At 40.5% G+C, this 18,539-nt stretch overlaps 1 protein-coding gene across 3 annotated transcripts in view; it reads left to right on the forward strand.

Moving 5' to 3' along the window:
• The first annotated feature begins 4,008 nt into the window (after positions 1-4,008).
• The window catches only part of GOLM1 (golgi membrane protein 1), a 36,523-nt gene continuing 21,992 nt past the window's right edge, over positions 4,009-18,539 (forward strand). Inside the window, exons 1-4 of one of the 3 annotated variants that reach the window (XM_058865060.1) lie at positions 4,050-4,102; positions 4,429-4,487; positions 10,201-10,374; positions 12,888-13,067. In XM_058865060.1, coding sequence (XP_058721043.1) covers positions 10,246-10,374; positions 12,888-13,067 — 309 coding nt within the window. In that variant the 5' untranslated portion in view covers positions 4,050-4,102; positions 4,429-4,487; positions 10,201-10,245. Of the gene's footprint in view, positions 4,103-4,428; positions 4,488-8,903; positions 8,959-10,200; positions 10,375-12,887; positions 13,068-18,539 lie in introns of those variants that run through there. The other 2 variants (XM_058865062.1, XM_058865063.1) reach the window with 2 other exon arrangements.

Here is an 18,539-nt window from a genome sequence, read left to right on the forward strand (position 1 = left end):
TTTCTAGAAAAGAAATTTCTGGGATGTGAAAAAAGAGCCAGGCCTTGTGGGAGGGCTATAAGACCATCATCAGAGTATGCAGGGATGAGATAAGGAAGACCAAGGCCCACTTTGCATTGAATCTGGTGAGGGCAACTGAAAGGGCTTCTACAGGTACATCAGCAGCAAAAGGAAGATTAGGGAAAATGTGGGGCCACTGCTGTGCCAGAAGACACAGAGAAGTCAGAATTACTGAATGCCTTCTTTGTCTCAGTCTTCATTGGTGAGGCCAGCCCTCAGGAATCCCAGACCCTGGAGGCAAGAGAGGAAGGCTGAAGAAAAGAAGACTTTGCCCTGGTAATGGAGGGTTGGGTTAGAGATCAGCTAGAGAGACTTAACGCCCATAAATCCATGGGCTCTGATGGGATGCATCCATGAGTGCCCAAGGAGCTGGCAGACGTTGCTAAGCCAACCTCCATTATCTGTGCAAAATCATGGAGAACAGGAGAGGTGCATGATGACTGGAGGGAAGTCAACATTACTGACATCTCCAAAAAGGACAAGGAGGAGCTGGGAAGATATGTTTTGTCAGCCTCAGCTCCGTACCTGAAAAGGGAATGGAACAGCTCAGTCTGGAGGTCATGCCCAGGCATGCAGAGGACAACATGGGAGTAGTCACCATGGATTCTCCAAGGGGAACTCATGCTTGACCGATCTGATAAACTTTCTGTGGTGGCATGGCAGGATGGGTCAGTGAGGGGAGAGCAGTGGATGTTGTCTGCCTTGACTTCAGCAGGACTTTTTACACTGTCTTCTATAACATCTCACAGGAAAGCTCAGGAAAAGTGGGTTAGAGGAATGGACAGTGAGGTGGATCAGGAACTGGCTGAAGGGCAGAGCTCAGAGGGTTGTGATCAGCACAGCAGAATCCACCTGGAGACCAACAGCCAGTGGCATTCTCTGGGACCAATAATGGGACCATTCTTGTTCCACCTGTTTATCAATGACCCCATGAAGGGATAGAATGTACCCCCAGCAAATTGGCTGATGGCACTAAACCAAGGGAGTGGCTGATCCACCTGGAGGTTCTGCTGCCATTCCATGGGTCCTCAATACGCTGGAGAGTTGGGCAGAGAGAAATTTAATGATTCAACAAGGGCAGGTGTTGGTCCTGCACCTGGGGAGGAACAGCCCTAAGTGCCAGCACAGGTCAGGGGTTGCTCCTACAGAGCTACTCTGTGGAGAAGGATCTGGAACTCTTGGTGGATCACAAGTTGTCCATGAGCTGGCAGTGTTCTTGTGGCCAGGAGGTCCAAGCGTATCCTGGAGTGTATCGGGAAGAGCATGGCCAGAAGGTTAAGATGTGTGATCCTGCCCCACTATGTGTCCCTAGTGATCCATAACTGGAGTGCTGTGTCTGTTTCTGGGCTCCTCAGGAAAAGAAGTTACTGAAGAGGATCCCGCAAAAGGCCACAAGGATGATCAGGGGTCAGGATCATTCCTCTGCTGAGGAAACACTACAGGAGCTAGGCCTGTTTAGTCTGGAGAAGAGAAGAGAAGAGAAGAGAAGAGAAGAGAAGAGAAGAGAAGAGAAGAGAAGAGAAGAGAAGAGAAGAGAAGAGAAGAGAAGAGAAGAGAAGAGAAGAGAAGAGAAGAGAAGAGAAGAGAAGAGAAGAGAAGAGAAGAGAAGAGAAGAGAAGAGAAGAGAAGAGAAGAGAAGAGAAGAGAAGAGAAGAGAAGAGAAGAGAAGAGAAGAGAAGAGAAGAGAAGAGAAGAGAAGAGAAGAGAAGAGAAGAGAAGAGAAGAGAAGAGAAGAGAAGAGAAGAGAAGAGAAGACTGAGAGGGGATCACATTAACATATATAAATATCTCAAAAGTGGATGCCAAGAGGATGGTGACAGACTATCAGTGGTCTCTTTTCAGTGGTGCTCAGAGACAGGAGAAGCAATGGCTGTAAACTAAAACAGGATGTTCCACCTCAACATGAGTAACAACTTCTTTCACACTGAGTGTGGCAGAGCACTGGAACAGCACTGCCCAGGGATGTCATGGATCCTCCCCCTCTGGAGACATTCAAAACCCAACTGGATGAGCTCCTTTGTAACCTGCTCTAGGTGACCCTGTCTCATGAAGAGTTTGGTTTGAATTGGATGATCTCCAGACCTCCCACGATTCTGTGGTTCTGTGAACTGTTTTGACAATCATATTCTACCAGGAAGATGGGAGTAGTTTTGAGGGGAAAAAAAAAGGAAGATGTACTGGATTTACTGATTAGATATGTTTTTCAGTGGAAGAATAAAAAGAATTGGATTTATTTAGCTTACCATTTAGGAAAAAAAAAAAAAAGGAAAAAAAATAAAAATCAAAGTCCATTTTATTAAATAAAAAAAAAAAATCAAGGTAATCTATTTCTTCCACAAAATTTTGAGAGCTGCCCCGTCTCTTTCAGATACAAATTATTCAGGAGATACACCTCCAGAAGTCTTCTGCAAATTGCTTTACTTCCAGGCTTTTCAGGTACAATAGTACATTGCTTCTAGTACAGGTCCCAAGACATCATGCTGAGATCCTTAATTTTTCTGTAGTGTAACATGTGTACATGTGCCCTTGTGTTTTTGTTAGTTTTTTGTTAAAATATGTGGCTATTTATTTTTTAAAATAATGGTACCTTTTTATTACTATAAAAATATATTAATATTTTATTAATATTGCACTTGGAAATAAATTAATTCCCTAACTAGTGGGATGTGATACAATGCGTACTGGTAAGAAAATTTTCCTGTTCTGGTCTAGACAAAGTTATTGTATGAGGTGTTTTAAAAAATAAATATTTAATAACAAATATATGCTCTCTCCCACAAGAAGGTTAAAGTCCAGGTGTTACACTGATGAACTTTCATATAGTCTTCAAAGATGGGAAGAAAGCCCATAATTTGACATTATGTTCTGACATGTTGAAGATCACTTTTCTTTAAGTTTGTGGTCTTTGTTCAGCTAGAAATTTACATATATATGTGTAAAGAAATTATTTTGCTCTTTTTAGAGCTTGCAATTGCTGCTTCACTAATTTTTCTATTCTGCTGTTTTTTAAAATTCCACTTGCAAAAGCTAAAATGCAGAAACAACATGCAGATTGGGCTGAGAAATCTGGGGCTGCTTAGCCTGGAAAAGAGACTGAGTGGACATCATAGCAGCCTTCCAGTACCTGAAGGAGACCTAAAGGGAAGCTGGAGAGGGACCCTTCATTAGAAACTGTACTGATGTGACAAAGAAGAATGGCTTCAAACTGAAAGAGAGTAAATTTAGAAAGGAAATCCTTACAAATTATGAATTTATGAAAGAAATTATTTACTGTGAGAGTGGTGTGGCACTGGAACAGGTGGCCCAAAGAAGTTGTGGGTGTTCCACTCCTGTTATGGTTCAAGACTGGTTTGGAACATAGCTTTGCACAGCCTGGCCTAGTGGAAGATATCCATTCCTATGGCCTAGAACTAAATCGTCTTTAAGGTTCCTTCCAAACAAAACAATTCTATGATTCTATCTAGATGGTGGAAAGGGTCCAGCAGAGTTAATGACTACCATGAAATAAACAGGTTGACTAACTTTTCTTCTTTTAAAATGAAGAAAATACCAGCATCATCCATTCGGCTGTCAAAAACAGGTATTGAAACAGCCTTTCCTGTGTTTTCTGCTGCTCCATCTCTGATTTCAGACACTCAGCTTCGCCTACGTTCCGGTTTCCAGAAACCGAAGCGCCTGTGGTCAAGACAGGAAATCTGGAAGTCAGCAGAAGCGCGTTTTGGTGAAGGAAGGGCTTTACCGGAGCCGCTCGGGCGGAGGTGCAGGGCGGTGCCGGGCAGGGTGGTAGGTGCTGCCGCATCTGCTGTGCCTCGGTTTTCTCGCGGCCGGCCGCAAACGCAGGGGCTGCTCAGCCCAGGGAGCTTCTCGGCCGGAGGCGCCAGCGGGACGGGGAGGGGCTGGGTGGGGCGGGAGTTTCCCCGCGCCCCGCCCTGCCCGCCTCCTGCAGCCGCTCTCCTTTGCCGCGGGCGACGGGGGCAGCGGGAGGCGACGCACCGGCCCTCGCCCTTCTGCTCGGCGGGGCCGCAGGCGGCGGCACGGAGAGGTGAGGCCGCCGAGCGGGCCGTGGCTGGCGGGGCGCGAGGGTCGCCGGGCCGAGAGGGTCGCCGGGCCGCGGCTCTGCCGGCTGTGCCCTGCCGGGCGCGGCTCGGCCGGCGGCGCTGGGGGACGAGCGGCGGCCCCGGCGCGGGGCGTGCGCGGCGGGCGGCAGCCGGCGGGAGCCGGCCGTGAGGGCCGTGAGGGGCGGCCCCGCGCGGGCTCCGTCCCGCGGGCGCTTCCCGCTCGCCGGCGCTCGCAGAGGTACCGGGCCGGCTTGCCAGGGCTTAGCTGGCATGCTTGCCGGACACTGATAGCATTTTCTTGTTTCTTCAGCCAGCCTTCCCTATTGAAGGTCTTGAGACGGAAACATCTTTTGAGTATTCGCAGCTGAGGTAAAAATAGTAACGTTAGAAATCAATGCAGGTGTGAGATACCTCCTCCCGGCTACTCTTCCCGGGAGGAGTCGGACTAGGTGGCCTTCCGTGGTCTGTCGCAGCCCGGGCGGTGACCTGAGTCTGCTCATCATCCTGTCCTCCTTCCGACGAGCCCTGGACAGCCTGCTCCCTGCTTTCCCTCCCTGTGGGCAGAGCTGCGGAGGCCCTACCGCTGCTCGGGGGACTGATGGCTTTTCAAAAGTTCGTACCTCCAGAGGCTTTCCCGCCTCTGCTTGGAAAAGTATTACCATCACCGCTTCAGAAACTTTAGTTCTGCTGTTGGGTACACAGCGGGCACTGTGTTTATCGCCTGCACGCAGGCTTGCCTTGTTTTACTTCCTTGGATTCCCTTGTCAGCATGAAGATAGAAGGAGTTGATCAGTGTTTTAGAAAATCTTGCTCTTGAATTGACTTTTTTTTGAATGGCCTTTCATCTTACATCTTAACAGCACTTTGCTCATAAAGAACTATTTCTAGTGCTGAAATTCTTTTATCTCCTACTCAGAGGTCTGCATGTTTTACAGTCAAACTGTATGTGTAGTTTTGCAGTGGTGGGGAAATGGTAGCAATTTACTGAGTTTCTCATCACATATCTAAATTTGCCATAATCTGTTTCATTATCTTCATTTAAGATAAGTGGGTGTCCTATTAATTGTGATCTTAAAAAGCATATTGTATGGGAAAAATACCAGCAACAAATTATATTCATAAAAATAACTGAGCAGTCTCACTAACTCTTGAGATAGTTCAGGTGCTTATTTAGTTTTGTTTTCGTACACAGTATTATAGTGGTAATACTATTATCTAAAAGTACACCTAGGCAACATGTCCGGATATTCTAGAACATTTTATCAAGTTATTTTTAGTTAGCTAACTTCTGTCATTGGGATAGATACATACCTTAAACCTCTAGCATCTGTTTTGCCACATACCTGTTTGGAAATTCTCTTTAATCAAATAAAGGGCATTGAGGGTGTTTGGTTATTAGCTTCTTGTAAAGTAGTCATTTGAAAGATGAGAGACTTAGGCTGAAATATGATTAATGAACAAGTGGTAACAGTGACTCTGTCCTTGGACAGATAGTACATTTTTAGGGTTTTCATATTCTTCTGATCTGTTACTTCTAATTTAAAATACATTAGAAAAGGAAGACCTGAAAACTGAATTGACTGCCAAATGGTTATTCCTGAGCAGGATGAGAGTGAAGTTGCTGAATGTGTTGTGATGAAAATACCCTTCCTTTCCTGTAAAACATATAACTTGATAACTTGGATAAATAGTGATTCTGTGACATTCATCCAAAGTATAAAAGTTTGAATAGTGGCTGTTGCTGAATGTTTAGGGTGTTTTTTCCTTCCTTTTTTTCTTGCAATGTGTAAATCCCTCTGAAAGGCATATAGAAATTTGTGGTCAGCAGTCTTGAGTTCAGTGCACAAACTTTAAATCTCCATTAAAAAAAATATTTATTTGACCTCTTTTGACTTGCAAATTTGAAAAGAAAAACCACCCTCAGACAGTGGTGCTGCAGAGGATGATGAGAAATCTGTATGCTCTGCTTTGTGGCAGTGTGCAGTTCCTTGACCCCTATGTGCAGTCTGTGCAGCTTTGGAAGCATAAAGGTTGCTGCTGGCTATAGCTTGTTCTCACCATGGGGCTATGAATAGTGGTACTTGCAAGTAAGATCCTGCTGTGAGTAAAAACCAACTGGATTTATCTTTTAAAGATAATCACTACTGTGTGTTAACCATTTATAAAGTGAAAACTGAAAGGTTTTGACTCATTTTTTTCTGCAGTCCATTTCTACCCACCCAAAAATGGTAACTTTTTTTTTTTTTTGAAGACTGGGTATGCAAATGTTTGCTCTCTGATTCACTTTTTAAAGAATTGCTTATGTTTCAAATTTCATTTAATTGCTTTTTAAAATAAAACCCAAGTTCTAATACATTCTAGTCTGATTTAGTTGTATCTGGGTATAACTAACTAGCTTGTCAATGGAAGAAGTTTTGATTAACTTGCTTGGTTAATCCAGTATGCTTTAATTCAAGCTGTTTGACGTAGGAATTACATGAAAATATCTGAAAAAACCCCCCCCAGTGATTTCTTCCAGAAGCTCACTGGGAGGTTGGGAAAGAATCTGCAATTAGTGAGGATAGCACCACTGTCTGTCTGAGGGGCTCCCTTGATGGGAGGAGGTTCCCCCATTCTGGTCCAGTCTGGTTGGGATGTGTGACCTCTCTTCTGTGTGTTAGCCCTTAGGTCCTTGTTGGGGCTTTTTTTTTTTCTTCCTTATATCTTATCTCTTGTCTCTTATCTCTTTTTTCTCTTCCTCTGTCTTATCTCTTGCCTCTGGTTGTGGCTCCACTTTTTTGCAGGGGTTTTAGTAAGGCTTTGTCCTTACTCAGGGTTGCAAGTACTCAGACCTGCAGGAAGCTGTGCCTTCACTTTTCAGTGGCTGGTCTTATGGAAGTATGCAGAGATGAACCTGGTGATCAGAGATACTTGGTTTTCCTTCTGGCAGTCTGAAATGCACCATTTTGCTTTGTCTTCACCCCAAGTGTGTTGGTCTTGAGGCTTGGTTGGCAACGTTGTTGCTTATCTGTAGTGCAACATTGGTGGGTATCATATATCCTACTTCAGCTGAATACAGTAAATGAAAAGAATTACTCACTGTGGGAAGTAAAAGTATCCTGTATGTTGATTGGCATGAATATCTCAGAGTCTAAAACATCTCTCTCAATGAAGCACCACTAGCTTGGCAAAACAGAAGGATGAAATGTGCTGCTCAGAAGTCAGAAATTTTACGTATATGCTTATTTTTTCATCTGCCATGGATATTGTTGAATTTCATCTTCAGTAAAGTTACTTTCTTAGCCATAAAATCAGAAACTTATTTTAAATTCAACTCAAATAACTGTGCCAGACCAGATGTTTCCTGGAAAACAGCATGTACAAAGAGATTTTCATGTAAATGTGCTTATTGAGCCAATTTGCTTATCTCTCCTCCAAAATATTAGAGTCTGTATATTCATGGCAGAAAGTTAAACTGATGAGAGAGGGAATATCGCTATTGCAACTGAGGTAAAGTTTTGGGTCTGGAATAGTCAAATGGAAGATTCTTTTGTGTTTTTCATGCTTTTCCTTTTCCTTCTGTTCAGTATAAAAATACATTCTTAATTAATATAAATTATTTAAGGGCAAAAACCACTGGCTTTTCTAGAAAGCGCAATGTACTGAAGTCAAACTTGCATTAGTGAAATCAGCACTTATTTGCCTGTTTGTTTTTAACAGCTTAAAGCAGCAGAAAAGATACTGATGCTGCAGATTTGTGTGCTATCTAGGTGATGGTTTTGTGCCTGCGCTTCAAGCTGCATGGTGAAGTAATTCTTTCTTTGAACAATACAGCTGCTTTACCTCTGAAAATTTCTGAGCTAAGCAGCTAGTCCCATATATTTATCTAGTAGATAAATTACAGTGCAAGCTGTTACTACTATAATATGAACCATTTTCTCTATTTCTGACAGCTATGGGGAAAATACCAGTTATTTTATTCAAGTCACACTTGGTATGAATCGCTGCATCTTGCAGTGCTATGTTTGTAGTTTTTTCCATGTGTCAAGTGTACCTACCAATACTCTTATGGTAAGGAACAGGATACAGATGATGTCATGACAGGTTCTGACAGACCTTTTTTGAAATACACTATTTTATTCGGGTACACAAAAGTAAATCAATTCTCTTGTTCTTTGTTGAGATGGCAGTGCTAATCATGCCCTTTGTGCTCTCATTTTTACTACTCTGGAGATCTGGGGGTTTTGTTTTTCAGGGATCATTTGTAAGACATGGTTGCTCTGTACTTGTCAGGTACTCCTAGGATGACAGTAAGAAAATAGTCTGTGCAAGATATATGTGTTTGTGCAATTCATAGCTTTCTACGGAAATTTGTGCATGTCTCCGTGTGTTTTAATCGACTGTATCTTAATTTTTTGCTTTACAAGAAAAAAAAAAAAGCATGGTTCCTTTCCATGCCTTTGCTTCTTAGTGCTGGCCTTACCCGGTCTGTATGTGGCCCTGTGGGTGTCTGCTGGAGCTGTGCTTCATGTGTCCCTTTGCTCCATAGCTGAGGTTTCCTTTAGGCAAGAAACTCAATTCTCAAGTGTTAGACTTTTTTGCATACTTTTTTTGGATTGTTTTGTCATGTGTGTGTTTATGAAGAGGCAACATTTTCAGGAAGCTACGTTTTACTCTTATATCCTCTGTATGTTCCACCCTCAAATACAAATTAGGAGACTTTTCAAATGAACAAGCAGATTTGAAACCTTTGTGAATCTGGCAGTATTGTGCCCTGCCTGCTGAGAAAAGAGAAGATATAGTCTGTCTTGACTGCAAAGTGGGAATTTTGCAGAGAATGCATGTGGAAACTGAGGTGTAGGTAAGCTGTTGAAGAAAAATGCTTAATGTAATACAATAAAATATACATTTCTGGTACCTACAAAGTGCTGGATTGCATTCTTCCCCTGTGTTTACAGTATGTGTCCACCTATAAATCCTTTGAGTGTTGCTACCATTTATTAACTTTTAAAACATTGCTATCTGTGCATTGCAACAGTAGGGAAGAGGTTGCTTTGCTTAAGAGCATGTACCTTGAGAGCAATACAATATATTACTAGTAAATGTACCCATTTTAGATTTAACTAGTGTCTTGTGATGCATATATATTTGCTGTCTGCCTGGTCTTCTGTGGTTATTTTTCTGTCTTTTGTCTGCAGAAGTGGAGAAAGAGGAAAAAAAAAAAGTTAATCTCAGTTTACAAGAGAGCAATCTTCTACAAAATGCAGCCTAGATTCCCAGTGTAGTTTGAGGGTTCATAAAGTTAGTTGCCATTAGGCTTATTAAGACCAGATTTTGCCACATTATAAAATCAATGTAGCCTATTTCACCTACCCTTTGCCACTGCCTATCTTTTAAAATGGCCTGTTTCACAGAAATAACACAAGTCTCAATAACAACCAGTAGTATCCCTGGTACTAGTAATTCATTATTTATTTTCTGCAGGATCAGAGAAAGCAGCTGAGAATCAAAATGGGGAACACTTAATGCATTGTAGCATTGAAATCAATGGAGTGTCTGCATATATTTATGTTGTTATTTTTATATTCTCCTTTAAATAATTTGGTCCAATGTGATTTACGTGTTTATTTACAAGCTTGGGAACAAGAAGTTAGAGTAGTAGTATCAGATGGAAAGTGTTAAAGCTGTCCAATTTTAGAAAGCAAAGTGCAAATTACTCCTCAAACAGCAAGGCTCAGTTTTCTGAGCAATTTAGGTAAAAAGCGATCTGTCCTCTAGCCTACTGTTGTCTACATAGATTTTTGGGTAGATGTGTAATAAAAAGATATCTGGTTCTCTTTATTCCAGATTTTCCTTATATTGTTAGGAGTATTCAAGACATTCCCCTCAAGACCATGGAAAGCTTTATGCACAAGCTAATAGTGTGCGATGACCTTTCTTTGTCTTTCAGATGGAAATATATAGACAACACTAATACATTTACCTTCCTTGCTGGGTGTAAGCCTGTCAGCTGACAGCTGTTGCATTGCAAAGAAAGTTTTATTGTGTGTACAAAATAGCTGTAGTTGGGGATGCAGTGTAATGTGCCCTTTTTAATTTGCAGGTGTCCATACTTGCTGTGGTTCTTTGGATTTGTTCTTTTCTTGAAATGGCAGGACTAGGAAACAGCTGTCGTGGGATGAAGTCTCCACCACTCCTCATGGCTGCCCTCGTGGCGTGCCTAATTGTTTTAGGTTTCAACTACTGGATTGCAAGTTCTCGCAGCATGGATCTGCAGGTAACCTTCCTTTTGTGCTGTGTGTCACTCCGTACTTGTGCAAGTAATAAACGTAGCTCACAAGAAGGATGATTCTCCTTCATGTGGCAAGTCAGGAACTTCAGCTTGTTGTGGGAACTTTCACAGATTTTACATTCGTTGCTTATCAGTAGTGGGAGACTGGGGGAACAGGAGGAACCCAAAACTTGAACATGCCTACATGTGTGATACTTGTTGCTTCTGCTCTCACAAAACATTGAGCTGTCTTGTGCTGTTTCACATTACAGATGTAACAAATGCCATCCTCTGTTTTTTGTCCCTTCCCAGCCTCTCAAATACCCCCAACTTCCTTGCCATTGTGGCAATACACAAAGCAGAAAAGGCCTTGGCTTTTGCAAGGCCTGCTCAGCAATAACAAAAACATTTATGTTATCAAACCTGTGTTCATTACAAATCCAAAACAGAGCCCCATACCAGTGACTGTGAAGAAAATTAACTCTATCCCAGTCAAAACTAGCACACTCATATCCCTAGATTTGTCTCTGTACATGAACCATAATGTTGTATGCGTACTTTCCTACTCAGTACAGGGAAATCTGGGTTGTTCAGAAACAAAATCTGAATTTGTGTTTCTTAGTGATCTTTCTGAAGGACATGCAAGTCACATGTAATAATTACCTTGTCTGATGATAACTATATTTTTTTTGATGATAACTGCATTTTTTTTTGTCTGTTGAGCTTGGGTTTTAATCATTTCTTGAGTGTTTGTTCTGATATAGGGTATGTGAGTCAAGTTTCTGGTTTGTGACCATTTCTGCAGGACAGTGTTTTTTTTCTGTTTTCTTTTCCTTCTTTTTTAGTCTTTTCTTTGTTATTATTTTTAACAAGCTAACCTAAAAACTGATGACATGTTGGTTAAACATGGCTGATGAAAGCTCCTTCCCAGTTTATCCAGTGAATCCATATGCTTTCTGTAGCTGAGCCAAATTTTAGTACTGAGGGGACAGCTGAAGGAGTTGAACTCCTGTTTCACCTCAGAACAGGCACTATTCAAACAGGACCCATGTGTCTGGCTATGTGGTTAAGGCTATGTCTTATGACTTCTGAGACTCTGGTCATCCCTTGCTTTCCCTTTGGTCAGTGGCCTCAGGGTGGTGGCTACCAGTGGGTAGTAACTGTCATTAGCTGAAGTTTTGCTGCACAGCAATGAAGCAGCTGATGGTGAGAAAAATATGCCACCATTCTAGTTTATCTTGGTCTCAATAACCTAGAGACACAAGGTCCTCTGATATCAGTGATGTACTGTACCATTTTGTACGTTTCTTCAAAGTTAGCCTGAAAATTATGTCACTTCTGCATGGTCACGCACTCTGAATGGAATAAAAGCATAGCTGAACATGGATGGAGCTTCTAAAGCACTTTGTAGACCCATTTATTTATTAGCAAGACTTTGCAGCTGTTATGACTGTCATGGAATGACTGCTTTTCCTTTCTATTCCAGCTAAACTGAAAGTCATTTTCCTTTTTGTTTTTTCTCTGCCTCCTCTCCCTTTTCTTGTGTGCTGTGGCAGAGAAGCAGGGTAGGTGGGTCATGATATGCTACATACTGTGGTATAAGAAGATTTGGTACGTTTTCTTGCAGTCTTGGAACATGCACAGTTTTTATTATATCTAATTTTTAAGCCACCTGGAATCAACATTTTTTCATATGGATAGATTATGTTGATATCCCCACCACCCTGCATGTTTTTGTATTTCTAGTTGCTGCTGAGGAAAAATTTTAATCCAAAATGTTTAGAAATGACATCCTGCAAAACTAAATTGGTACTTACAAAAAAGAAGAGGGGGGGAAGAGGCAAGAAGGTGAAAACATCAGGCTTGATTCCTTAGCTTATGTCTCTATCTTTTTATGTATGGGATGTGATGGTGTTAAATTTTCTTTTGACTGTAGCTGCTCTTTGAGCAGTCAAGAATGATTATTTTCTGTTTATGAATGAATTTTTCTCATGTATGTCTTTGTGTAATGGACATATGTGAATTGTTCATGTAAAAGTTGGGCAGTGTTGTCCTCCCTCTACTCTTTTCTAGCTCTTGGAGGAAATCAGATTGATTTGAGAGGTGAATTTTCACACTGAGTTAGTTTAGGGTCAACACTGAGAAGTGTAGAGCTATCAGAACTGTATGGGCTAAATAAAAAAAATTGTTTAACCTTGTACTTCAGAAAGATAGTAGATTTTAATCTTTTTATGTTTATGTTTTGGGTTTTTTTTTAAGCTCAAAAATGGAGCTTTTCATTTTTCTTAATTTTTAACTGAAATTTCGACAGTCTCTTCAAAATACATACTCACATTAATTTATATAAAACTAGGGAGGTGTGTGTCTCTGTATATGACTGGTATCGCTGGCTGACACAGGACTTTCATGATATCTGCATTGTTAGAGTTGTGAAATTTGCTATTCCTTGAATATATTGGACAAGATTCTGGCAAGGGGGAAGCATTTCTATTTGCTCTGGTTAATCTGCTCTTCCTCAGGGTCGAGTCTTGGATCTGGAAGCCAAAGTCCGAAGGGCAGCAGCGGAGAGGGGTGCTGTGGAGCAAAAAAAGAATGAATTCCAAGGGGAGCTAGAGAAGCAACGACAGCAGATTGACAAAATCCAGTCCTTGCACAGCTTTCAGATGGAAAATGCCAACAGAGTACATCAGGAAGAGAAGGTAGGGCTTTTCCTAGCCACGGTTTTCTAAGAAACTGTGGTTTACCAAGACACACTCTGCAACAGAAAGTGATGCTCAGGTGTTGCAGCTTACAGTCAATGTTGGTGTGGCAAAACGTTTTATGACTGTATGATGTTGAGAAAATGGACCTTGAATGGACATTTTAGCATTTGTCATATAACTTTGAAATACTAGAAGCTGCAAGTAACAGCAGTTCTGAATAAAACTCTTATCTTCTCTGTAAGTCGTTACCATACTTTTTGCTTTCTTTCCTGTATACTAATGTTTTAAAAATTAAGAAAAAGAGGAAGACGCACCAAGAGATATATTTCCAAATATATTTGTAAGCATAAATGGTTGATGTTTATTTCTAAATGTATTACGAATTTTGTGGCATCTTGGCTTTCTGCCTCCAAAACTCAATAGTATTGGGAAGATATGGGAAGGTAAGACTTTCACGGCAGTGCTCCTGACAGTTCAACTTTGCCAGGGGTTGGTATTCCTTTGTGAAGAATGTGGACAAAGCTACTTATTTTCCTTGTGTTGCTGATACTGCTTTGCTTATAGTTGTTAGTAATATCACTTTTCACCCTATTAGCAGAAGTATTTAGTTGAGAGTATTCAATTGTTTCTCCTGTAGAGTCTCTTGCCTAAAGTTTATAGATCAGCTTTCCAGGATTATTACCTTCAGCAGGCTGAACAGACACATCTTGTGATGATAATAGGTACTCTTCAGATAGCAGGCTCACTGTGCAGGAACGGTTTGCTTCTCAAAACATGCTGCCTGAGCAAAATGTCATAAGATTAATCTTTGAAAAAATTAAGAGGAACAAAAATTGAGTAAAAATGGAAGGTAGAATCTACACATCATTGTCATATATCATTAATTTATTTTGAAATAATCTTTACACCAAGTCTCCAAGGAGATAATAAACCAATTAATTTTACCTCTTTTGAGACAAGCATATTCCCTTGATAATTTCTCTCTTCTCTTTGTGTTCAGTCTTTGCATATACCTTAAAAAAGAGGAGGTATAGTTTGTCCATTTGTTTTTTTAATGTAGGCATTTTTAAAAAAGATATCTCAGAATATTCAGACAGGATTCAAGTGAGTAATCAATCTTGTCACTTCTGCCTCCTATTACTGGGTGTTGCTACTGAATGCCATGGCATTTTCTTGCATTCTGCTTCAGTCCTGCAGGGAGTAAAACACATGAGTGGAAAAAAAAAAATTCAAAGGTAAGAAAAGGGCAAATGTAATGCAGTATTATGCTTCCTTTATATAAGTAGATATCATCAGAGTTACTAAAATGTGCTGAAACTGTAAGGGCTGGCCAGAGAGCTTATAGCACTGTCTAGCAAGATGGGCAGATGTTAAGAGATGGTAACAGGACCTTTAAGGTCCAGAATTTTTAAGGAAGTTTACTGAATGAAGTATTGCTTCTGCCAAGCATGCTGTGCCACCTTTTTGCTTCAAATTTCTGGCATCAGACGAATGGTAGGTGGGACCACACAATCCACTTTCCTTGTGGTGTTTTTTAGTCTAGAGGACTTCATAAAATGTGGCATCTGTGCCAGAAGAAGTAGTGAAAAGTACTTTTCAGAACGAGAACTGCTGTTGGACATGGGCTGGAATGTGGTGTCTGGGGAAGCATCAAAGTAGCTTCAGGAAAAGAAAGTCTTTCATCTGAAAAATTTGGAGTTTTCTTCTGAAGTCGTTGGTGATAAAGGTGAGGGAGACAAGTGAACACATTCACACTTGGAGTCGCAACAGCTTGTAGAGATATGCAGCCGTGTGGTAAGACAGTGGTATTGCAAGGGTAAATGACAAGGCAAAAGTTACAAAGCAGCTTAGTACACTGAGTTAATTGTTGTACTGTGGGGAGGTCACCAGTGGACTTTTGGAGTGCTGTGAAAAGCATAGAGAGGAGAACAAAGGTCACCAAAGCTGTGCAGCAATTTTTCTACAGGAATCCAGAGTGTGGTTTACAATAGGTGGTGAAGCCACAAGTGTGTGGCATCCATAATACCCAGTTACAGTGGGTCTGTGTAGGTTAAAAAGCAGCTGGATGACTTGGACAAACACCTAACCCACCACCAGTACCATGGTGTTTGTTCTGTCTCCAAGTATTACTCAGACAGAAGAAGCTGCTGCCTGGAAAATACTGTGCTTTATGGCTGCCTTGGGATCAATTTGGCATTTCAATGTTAGAGGTGAGATGCTGTGAAAGGTGGGTTTTGGGGCCACTCTAATAGCAATTCTTTCCTCCTAAGTGCTTTTCCCTCTATCACCCTAAAATACAGTTGCGGACTATTCTATGAAGCTTGCTTTGAAACCCCAGGAAGCGATACCCTAGAAAAGTGGTACATTGGACTAATTTCATGTCTTCTGCATTTTGTGTCTGGAGAAGAGCATGTGTCTCACTCAGGAGCATGAGGTGGTAGGGTGAGCATGTATGTGTCTGTGCATCATTTTGCATCAAATTAAAAATTGGCTTTTCCTGTGACACACAAACAAGTATCCTGCAGAGATGCTGTTTGTTTTCCAACTCTGATTTTGCAGTAGGGAGAGCTATTTTTCTGGAAAGCTGTGCATTTGTCGAAAGAAGACATAACCAAATTGGCATGGTTTCATCCACTGTAATTCAGGAATGCCTCTGATACAGTGGCAGGAAAGAGGGAAAACTTCGTTCCCCGCACTAATGCCATTTATTGGAAGAAGCTCTCTGGGATCAGAGGTTATTCTACAGAGGGATGTAGAATATAAGAAAAGACAGTTTCTGAGTGCTTTTTTTTGTGTGTGTGTGGATCTATATCCATGTAGAAATGTGTTTTGAATGTTCATATCTTGTATACACACACATATCCTTGTTTTTGGCTCCATGGATTGCAGTCAAATCTGGGATTCCTGGGGCGCAAGTAATGAATTCACCCTTTCTAGAATGGGAAACTAGCTCCTTGAACTGAATTTTATTTACTCTATGAGGATTAGTAACTAGTATTTACCTAGTCAGGAAGAATGAATGCAAATGTCAACTCATTTTACAAGCATTTTACAAACCCTATAAGTAACTAGAGGTCTTTGAGTTATGAGAATTTGCATAGTTCTTCTTGCGTTATTCTTAAAGAAAAATAAATATGTTTTCAGCAATTGTGTAGGAATGATTGGTCCATCTCAAACCTCCCATTTTTTCAGGAAGAAATTATGGTTCTTCTGGCTGTAGAAGAAACTTACATATGAGGCATACTTACACAATCTAGACTTCTAACCAAAAGCAACTCACAAGTAACATTGGAGATCCATCATAATTGCAGTTCATCTCTGCTCACTGTGTCTTATTACTGTGCTGATAAAATACAGAATAATTATAGTACTGATTTACTTTCATACCAAACCAAAACACCAGTAAGGTATTTGTCCAGTTAAAGTCATTGTCACTAGCAATGCAGTCATTACTTTGAGTTAAATCTGCCTGCTTTTGTAGTGGAACTGTCTCTGTGCTACTTGAAGGATGAGGGCATAGAAGGTAGGTAGTCTGAGCCTGTTAAACTGTGTGGGCTCACCATTCACTGGGGCAGTGTAGTTCTGGAAGATTGCTGTTGTAATTATTTTCTTAGATCTGAGTATGCACAAAACATACATAAACTCACCAGTCTACTTTTAAAAAACCTGCTTGAATTTTTAAGGTTTAGTGTAGATTTAGGAAATGGTTTCCGGAAATCCATACAGAAATGGAATGATGAGATGAAATAATCTTACATGAAAACTTGATAACAGCAGTTCAGGTGTGCAAAAGAGCTGTTTCTAATCTGTAAGTAATTTTGTAAAGAATAGTATTCTCTGTGGTTGTTATTCAGGACTCATAGCTTCTGGGATGTACAGAGCCACAGAGGTCTCTTTGAACAGCATAACAGGAAAACAGTATGTTTAATATCTCTTAACTGTTTGAATATGATTTTGCAGTTGGTAATTTTCTTTGGATTTACATAAATCTTCTCTAACCCAAATCTTCTCTTACTGAGAAGGGCTGATATTTGAACATTCTGTGTGAAGCATGTCATTGTCCTGTTGTTAAGTATCTTTTAATGCTGGCCACAGCTGCTCTCTGGTTCCCTCCCTCTGTGAAAATTTCAATTCCCAGCACGGTCTTCTCACACAAAGTACCTATTGGTATGCAGGGAGTCGACACCACTCAGAAGGAATTACCAGTAGTCTGTAGTCTCCTATAGTGTAGGAGAGAGTAGAAAGGTATCTTTTCACTGGGAGCTATATGTGTTTTTCTTTTTTTTTTTTCCCAGTAGAAACAGTGTTGCATCTGCTAGTTTTGGAAAAGCTTTGAGGTAAAAAAGCACTGTCTCATGTCCCATGTTTGCCATAGCACCATATTACCAAATTAGCAAGAGAAACCATTATGCTTCCTCAAACTGGTTCAGCAGAAATCGAGAAGATCACCTCTGTTCAAAAGATATCTTCACATGGTGGGTAGAAAAAAAAAGGATGGTCTGAGGCTAGCTGAACTAGAGAAAAGGAATTTAGAGTATAGGAGCAGTTTAAAGTGAATTATTGGAATGTTGCTACCTCTTCACAGCAAAATGAATGGACAAAAAATCAGAAGGTGCATTAGAGATACCTGTGGAAATATATACAGTATATAATATATAATAATATATACAATAATATGTATAAGAAAATATATATTATAATATGTAATATATATTTTATAGATATAGATATATACACAATATTCTCATATCATAGTATTTGGTTTTGCTTAAATTGCCTAATATTGGAGTTTGAGTTAAACATAACAGTAAAGTGAAAGTCCTGTCGTTTCACAGGACTTTTTTTTCTCTAGTCTACTTGCTGTTGCCCAGTACCTGCAAAAGTAATTTTGTATTCACGTGTGTCAAATACCAGCCTCTTGTGCTGAAATTTTAAGAAACTAACTTTGGGATTTTGGTGGCTTTGAAGGCAGAACTGTGCCATGTCATGGTGTGCATGTCTGCTGTTACAAGACAGAATCTAGATTGCTTTTAGCACAGGCTGTGAAACAAGGTTGAATCTCATATCTTTGGAAGAACCACTCTGTAGAAACAGGTTTTTTGGGGGGGTTTGGGATTTAGTGGATGTGTGGGTTGTTCGTTTGTTTGTTTGGTTTTGTTTGGGGTTCTTTTGTTGAATGGGGCATGGTTTATTGAGGAAAAGTGCAATTTCGGAACGGAATTTGGTTTATTGAGAAATTTATTTAAATGAACAATATCTCCTCCAGTCTGAGCTTGAAATTTGTTCTAAGACTTACTTCAATTGATGTGCCTCCACTGAAGTGTACATGAGTGTGCAGCGCAATGATTACCTTAAAGATAAATATTTCCTTAAAAATCTTATTTATGAACTTTTCCCCCACACACTAATATGTAATTTAGCTCTTAGTTTCTTAGCCTGGAATCAAAAATCCTTTCTGTGGCTAGTTGT

This window comes from Poecile atricapillus, chromosome Z, assembly GCF_030490865.1.
Source record: "Poecile atricapillus isolate bPoeAtr1 chromosome Z, bPoeAtr1.hap1, whole genome shotgun sequence".
NCBI lineage: Eukaryota > Metazoa > Chordata > Aves > Passeriformes > Paridae > Poecile > Poecile atricapillus.